Source organism: Mesoplodon bidens, assembly GCF_964165515.1.
Source record: "Mesoplodon bidens genome assembly, chromosome: 13".
Taxonomy (NCBI): Eukaryota; Metazoa; Chordata; class Mammalia; order Artiodactyla; family Ziphiidae; genus Mesoplodon; species Mesoplodon bidens.
The window spans coordinates 79,203,641-79,212,045 of record NC_138169.1 but is presented as its reverse complement, the minus strand read 5'-3'; the positions used below and the strand labels follow the sequence as shown (position 1 = coordinate 79,212,045).

At 36.0% G+C, this 8,405-nt stretch overlaps 1 protein-coding gene across 1 annotated transcript in view; it reads right to left on the bottom strand.

Moving 5' to 3' along the window:
* Window positions 1-6,450: 6,450 nt before the first annotated feature.
* CDH7 (cadherin 7) overlaps window positions 6,451-8,405 on the bottom strand; it is a gene marked incomplete at both ends in the record, with an annotated part of 110,192 nt that continues 108,237 nt past the window's right edge. Inside the window, one exon of the mRNA XM_081252485.1 lies at window positions 6,451-6,944. Within this exon, the coding sequence (XP_081108611.1) occupies window positions 6,451-6,944 (494 nt within the window). The remainder of the gene's footprint in view (window positions 6,945-8,405) is intronic.

Genomic DNA, 8,405 nt, shown 5'->3' with positions numbered 1-8,405 from the left:
CTACCCAAAGCAATCTACACATTCAATGCAATCCCTATCAAACTATGAAGGGCATTTTTCACAGAACTAGAACCAAAAATTTCACAATTTGTATGGAAATACAAGACCCCGAATAGTTAAAGCAATCTTGAGAAAGAAAAACAGAGCTGGTGGAATCAGGCTCCCAGACTTCAGACTATACTACAAAGCTACAATAATCAAGACATTACGGGACTGGCACAAAAACAGAAATAAAGATTAATGGAACAGGATAGAAAGCCCAGAGAGAAACCCACACACATAAGGTCACCTTATCTTTGATAAAGGAGGCAAGAGTATACAATGGAGAAAAGACAGCCCCTTCAATAAGTGGTGCTGGGAAAACTGGACAGCTACATGTAAAAGAATGAAATTAGAACACTTCCTAACACCATACACAAAGATAAACTCAAAATGAATTAAAGACCTAAATGTAAGGCAAGACACTATCAAACTCTTAGAGGAAAACATAGGCAGAACACTGTATGACATAAATCACAGCAAGATCCTTTTTGACTAACCTCCTAGAGAAACGGAAATGAAAATAAAAATAAACTAATGGGACCTAATGAAACTTCAAAGCTTTTGCACAGCAAAGGAAACCATAAAGAAGATGAAAAGACAACCCTTAGAATGGCAGAAAATATTTGCAAATGAAGCAACTGACAAAGATTAATCTCCAAAATATACAAGCAGCTCATGCAGCTCAATATAAAAAAAACAACCCAATCCAAAAATGGGCAGAAGACCTAAATAGACATTTCTCAGAAGAAGATATACAGATGGCCAACAAACACATGAAAGGATGCTCAACATCACTAATCATTAGAGAAGTGCAAATCAAAACTACAATGAGGTATCACCTCACACCAGTCAGAATGGCCATCATCAAAATATGTACAAACAATAAATGCTGGAGAGGGTGTGGAGAAAAGGGAACCTTCTTGCACTGTTAGTGGGAATGTAAATTGTTACAACCACTATGGAGAACAGTATGGAGGTTCCTTAAAAACTAAAAATAGAACTACCGTATGACCCTGCTGTCCCACTACTGGGCATATACCCTGAGGAAACCAGAATTTAAAGAGAGTCATGTACCACAGTGTTCATTGCAGCTCTATTTACAATAGCCAGGACATGGAGGCTACCTAAGTGTCCATTGACAGATGAATGGATAAAGATGTGGTACATATATACAATGGAATATTAGCTATAAAAAGAAACAAAATTGAGTTATTTGTAGTGAGGTGGATGGACCTAGAATCTGTCATACAGAGTGAAGTAAGTCAGAGAAAAACAAATACTGTATACTAACATATATATATATGGAATCTAAAACAAAACAAAAAAATGGTTCTGAAGAATCTAGAGGCAGGCCAGATATAAAGATGCAGATGTAGAGAATGGACTTGAGGACACGGGGTGGGGGAAGGGGAAGCTGGGGCAAAGTGAGAGAGTGGCATGGACATATATACACTACCAAATGTAAAATAGATAGCTAGTGGGAAGCAGACACATAGCACAGGGAGATCAGCTCTGTGCTTTGTGACAACCTAGAGGGGTGGGATAGGGAGGGTGGGAGGGAGACGCAAGAGGGAGGGGATATGGGGATATACGTATGCATATAGCTGATTCACTTTGTTATACAGCAGAAAGTAACGCAATGCTGGAAAGCAATTATACTCCAATAAAGATGTTAAAAAAAAAAAAATGAGACAGTTATCCAGATAGCTCAGCTAAATGCTCTCCCCTTAGCACCCAAATCCTTTTCCTAATTTAGATTCTTAAAGCAAAGAAACTATTGCTCCCTTCAGTTTATCACACTTTCTAGTCTTATCGCCTAAAAGGCACTTGCCAAATAACAATACATTGGAATTAACAAGATAATATTAGACTACTTTTTAAAGGTTGCTTCAGTCATAATTTCCAATGTCCCCCCCTTCTCACACACACACACACACACACACACAGGCACCTGTTCTTTTCAGTTAAATTCTGAGCCAGTACAAGTTAGCATAACAATGAAAAAGTGTCAGAATGTCACACACACTGGCTGTCCTGTTTTTGCTTGAAAAAGTACTCCTGGAATTATACTTTACAGCGCCTGCCAAATCACAGCCTCAAATAACTTCCGTTTTTCATAAGGGCTAACCCCGTTCCTCTGAAACGATTTCAATTACACTCAAAATGTAAATGCTCTTATTCCTTTCTTGCTCTTTTGATTATGATGATGACGTGTCAGCTAACATTACTTCGTTAGCTTTTCTTGCCAAATTTGCATACACCATGGCATATACACGCAATATATATTAATAATTTAAAAATAACTGACTCTCTATTTAAGATCAAATAAACTATATAGACTAACAAAGTGAATTTCCTTATCTATTAACTGTAATATATATTTCATGTGTCCCCAGCCATCACTGACCAGAAAGAGTTAAGAGTTAAGTTGAAGCTTGCTTTTAATCAACTTTAATTAGATCAACTGTAAATAAACCTTCAAATAGTGACTTAGAAACAATTAGGGTAATTAAAAGTTTGTAAGTCAATAGATGTCAAAATAACATGGAAAATATTATGATTAATATTTATAAGTAGTGCTTAACGTCTTTAAAATATTTAAACAAGGTGCTTTTTGCCTCTTGCAATATATCTAACTTTATTTTAAGCTCTTCTAGATTTCATATTTGAATATAATGCTAACAGTCTGTTTGCATGTAAATTTCTTTGGGCCTGTGGGCCACACCACAAATACCACTCCTCCCTTGTATAACTACACCGTTTACATGAGAATTGCCAAAGACTGCTCATCATCCAGTGTAGTAAATGTAATTGTGCAAGAAGTTAAAGTAATTTAAAACATTCTCAGAGGGCAGAGTGAAAAGGCAGCTATCATTACCTAAACATTATTATTTCTTATCTGTGTCTAGTAGTTATCTAACCGCAACTGCAGTCAGCCTCAGCTGAGCTTCCTGTCAAGGGAAGAAGTTGACCAGCTTCCTCTAGGCCATTGCTTGTACAACGATCTACTCATGGCCTCCACATAGCATCTTTTCCTCTTGTCTGCTTCCTAATTTTGGTGTGCAGCTGACTTTGGAATATCGCTTTAATGTAGAGATTGTTTTGTGTATCCAGAATCATAAATTAGGCTTGATCTGCAAAAGTCCACTTTAAGATTTAGTTTTCATATTCTTTATGCTGACTTAAAATTATGCAAGGATAACAATGCAGAATAGAGGTCTGGGCGTATTTCCTTGACCTAGACAGTAACAAGTGAAATGCACATATTTTTTTAAGAAATTAAATTGTCCAAAAATGCATTACTTAATGTATACCTTGAGTTTCCAATGGTGCTCCCATAGGGACAAATGGAAAATATGTAAATTTACTGACTTCCCAAACTTGTCTGCACTTGGAATTATTAAGCTATTGCTTGCCATAACGAAGTGGGTCCCCTCCCTCTCTCCCTGTAGCTCCAAGGATCTGATACCAGGAAATCACTACCACATGAGTCTATATTTAGTAGTAGGATAGGACATAAATTCCTTTCATGTCATCATTATTTGATATTCTATTCACTCATACTATATTTACAACCATGAGGTTTCTTTTTATAAGTAAGCAGCAAAGTGTTGGTAAACATTTCACAACTAGTTCTACAGTGGAAAAAAACAAACAAAAAAACGTAGTGTTTGGTGACTTCCATGGTGGTCTAAATATTACCACCAAGGCTGACCTACCGAAATGATATCACTAGAAGAAGAGGTGGAAAGACATATGCATAATTGGTACTTAGGAGTTGGTTTGAGCTGGCTCCAGTCCACCACTGAATTTTAGTGACTAGATAATAGGTATTTATTTAAATGCTTTTGGAGAATCTTGTAACAAGCTTTAACATTGATTTTTGTTGATCAACTGTTCTAGTCTCTGGGTTTACAGCAGAGCCTATTTCTCAAGCCTTAGATTTCAAAAGGAAAAAGAAAACTAAAATAACAACAAATTCACCACCATTACAAATAAGCTTAGCTAGAGTACTTCATATAAATTCCATCTCTACTAGGGACATTCTTCCAGCCATCTCAAGATTTCTTTTAAATACCATTGAATCAAGTTCAATATTGTATTGTTATCATCTTCCACACGTAAAATAGCAACTGAATATATGCAAGAACTTCAAATCTTTATTTAAATCTGAACCTTTTTCCCCCAATCTATTACTGGCAGAAACGAAATTTAAAAATATATTTTATATATATATATATATATATATATATATATATATATATATATATAACATATATTTAAAAGGAGAGAAAGCAAGGTGAATGATGTGATGTTCCTTTTCTAAAATACATTCAAACTTACATTTATGCGACAATCAGCAGTTTTGATATCATAATCTAAAAATACTATTTTATCTTCTTGCAGACAAGGGGATTATTAAAAAACTGTATTCTCATCAGCTTGCTGATGTAACACCTATATAATTCCTGCACCACACTCTGATTTTATGAAATAGGGTAAGTGTACTATGCTTTACTTTTTTAATTTGAAAAACTTACACATGTGACTAAAAGTCATGAACAGTATCATTTACCATTATAAAATTGATTTTTCATATGTAAATACAGCAAGAAGCATATCTAGTCATGAAACAATGTCTATAAAACTTTATTCAAATGAAAGGACTGTTTGCAGATAATCATATTGATTGAATTATTTATTTTGATGGAGCTGAAGGCCACTTTCACATACTTCATTTCTAAAGATGGGCTGCAATTTTACAGAATCCTACAGAGTTTCTCCTCATGTAATCAAAAGATTGATATTCTTGTTCTAGTGTTCGTCTATTCAGAAAGAAGCACTTTTAGAAACAGTTTCCTATACAGTGTCCACTATCTGTAGATTTATTAGGAACCCAACAATAAACCCTTTTTTAAAAGGAGAAAAGAAAGAAAAAAATAAATTCATTCTTATGTGAATATATTCACATTAAACTAGTATTAATCTAGAAAATAATGTTAGGTAGAAATATTTTAGTCACAAAATTCTTCTTTCTCAAACACACGTGATCACTTAATTTCCCTCACTTTGGCACATCTAAACAGGTATAGAAAGTATACATTGCTTGGTTAATTCTTGAGGAACATATTTGCATCAGAATTTAATGGTGGGTTTTGAAATTTATAACATTACATTGTTTAAGATATATTCAAAAAATCTGTCCTTTACCCAGTATTTTTACAGCAAAAGCGGGTGGGGGGAAAAGAAATTCTTGAAAGTCTCTGAAGCATATAGAATTTGTGACCTTGAAAAATCAATCTTGCATCAAAGAAAATCTCAATTCTCTCTGAAATCTTCCTTCTATAGTACAAATACTTTCTTTCAAAAAAAGTTTTGTAAATTTTAATGGCTCTGACAAACAACTTATATGTCCTTGTAGCTCTGTTTCTCTCTGAGACGTGAACAGCATCCGGCCTCAATTGCTCTACTATTTTTTTTTTTTTCCATTTCCATGCTTCATTTCCTCCAAGTAGCTCAGACTGGAGAAAAAATCAGCATGTTCTGATGAGCTTAATATTCTGAGGCAGGAAGATGGACCTGAATTGAGTGGAGATTGGAGGTCCAAAATAAATATAACACCATGTGTCAAATAAAAAAGAAAAGATAGTCTCCTGTACAAATCAGAAGAGATAATAAAAAAATCAACGAATAGACAGCAACTTTTTTTCATACCTACACAAGCATCTCAAAACGACTGCCAACTTTAAGAATGATTTACCTTTTGCTTATTTGGAACATTTCAGAATTGATTTGCGAAACAATGGTTTATGTTGCCTTAAACCAAATTTTATTGGCTTGTATTGGAGGATTGGGGAGGATTTTCTAAGAATATTTATATTGCTAAATAAAATGTATTTGCTAACTGACAGCAATAAACTTCTGCTGGATGCTCTAATCTAGCAAGCTGAAAGCATCCCTGTAAATTAAATGTGTCCCAAGTTTTGATACGCAAGAAGTTCCAGGACTTTTCAATCCTGGTGTATCATGTTTTATTCCCCCCCCCCCGCCAGTACCGTGAAGGTATGTACAGGACACCCTGGGGACACTGACAACACAGGGCAGTACTTACAGAGGTTAGGTGCCTTTGCAGGTATCTGAGAGTTGCTATCTATTCACAAACCACCGAGCATTTCTTTTTATCAAAAAGCCTTCAAATGCTCAGAGTCTGTGGTCAGTGCAGTCCCTTGGATAAGTCTAATGAAGATATGCTTCACCAAGGCAGAACTCTAAACGGTTAAAAATGGAGAGAGATTTACAACCATTTCCTCTAGCAAGTGGAGTTCTTGTTTTCTGTATGTAGTGGTGTTTTGTTTTGTTTTTTGCTTTTACTTTTTCTTCAGTACATTTCAAACTAACGTTCCAGGGCTATGAGTACAGACTCTCCGGGCCAGTTCCGTACATGTCTGCGAGTCGTTTAAAACGCGGTCCCCAGTCACTAAGGTAGTCGTAATTCTGATCAGAGTTTGAGCTGATGGAATCTAGCGAGCTGAGCGATTCAGCCACCGAGCCATTTCCTTCGAAGGCGTATGTCTGCAAGGAATCATAAGGCGGGGCGCAGGGGTCAATGTCGGCTTCCTTCAGTCTTTCCCAAATAAATTCCCGGAAAATGACATTATCTGGGATGCTTTTAAAAGTCGGTCGACTCAAGAACTGAATTTCTGGAGTCACATCTCTCCGGGTCTTGGTGTCTCTGAGGACGTTGAGGTTTCTGAGTGCGGCCATGTCAAAGGCTTCTGTGTCTTCCTCCCCCCCACCCTCGTCATCATATCTAACGATGTTTTCTCTGATATCTCTCTCTTCGTCGAAAATAAGGGGCTCTTTTTTCCTTCTTCTCATCGTGACGATCAGGAGGATCAACACTGCAACAAAGAGACAGCAAAGGGAAAGTTTCAGTAAACTCGCCGGCCGCTCCCTCCCCCTGGTGAAATTAGGCCTCTGATGTTGATTTCAGATTTTTCTGCCCTTTAAAGGGAAATGAATGGGCCGCCTACTTCCATGGGAATTCACAGCAGTAAATGTGCTAAAATTGCTAAAACGCCTTTAAAATAGAACACTTTTTATACATCAAGAAACCCTTTTCCACACCTGTTCAGAATTGATGTCTCCCTCTTGAACGTAACCCCAAAGCATTTGACAGAGCAAATGGAAGGGCCAGGGGAGGATAAATAATTTCAAAGCCACGAAACACCAAGGGATTTTTTTTGAACTCCTTAATTGCTGGAAAGGCAAAGTGACATTCATAAATGTTTGGGGTCTAATTTAACAACTGCAATTTCAGAAGGAAATGGATTATAGCATTTGGCTGGATTCTTTGGAGAAATGCCTAGTACTTGTCTATGAAACTCAGCTGTTAAATAAAATCCAGCATGTTCAGACCATATACAAACATTAAAAGCTTCTTTATACTAGAGTCCCACTTTCAGTATGAAACACTGAACTTGGTTTTTATGTATTATACCTAGAGAGAGAGTACAGGTTGTGAGATTTTAGCAGTAGCCAAAGTTTGATTGAAGAAATCAATCATCCCTTTAACATTAGGATTTTTTTTTCCTTTTCAAAATTAATAAATGATAAAGCACATGTTTGTACTGGAAAGCAGAGAACAACTACACTGGCTACTCTTTAAACAAACTGAATACACTTTTGTGCCTTTTAATAAGTACAGTTGTCCCTCTGTATCCGCAGGTTCCACATCCAAAGATTCAAGCAACCCCAGACTGAAACTTTTTTTTTTTTTTCTAATTCCGGGAAGTTTCAAAAAGCAAAACTTGGATTTGCTTCACATAGGCTAGTATTTTATATAACATTTACATTGAAGTTACAACTATTTATATAGCATTTACATTGTACTGGGTATTATAAGTAACCTAGAGATGATTTAAAGCATAGGGGAGGATGTGCATAGGTTATATGCAAATACTATGCCACTTTATACAAAGGACTTGAGCATCCTTGGAGTTTGGTATATCGGAGTTCCTGGAACCAATGCCCTACAGATAGAGCTGGATGACTATACACTAATAAGAAGGTGACTGCTCTGCTTTATGAGTGACTGAATGCTTGCCGAATTGGGAACACATTAGATTTCATGGCCTGTTGAATCAAGTTAAAATGAAGTAGAAAGTATTCTTGAATTTTGGAATTCAAAAATATATAAATTAGTGAATTATCTTTAATGATCTGTCTACAAGTAAGTTACCTTTTTAATCATTTTTAATCACAATATTTTTTTTCCTGCAAGGTCTAAGAGGCCCAAAATATACACTAAGTGGATTATTGTTTGGGGTACGTTACTCTCAGCATAGTTTTAAAAAGGACTT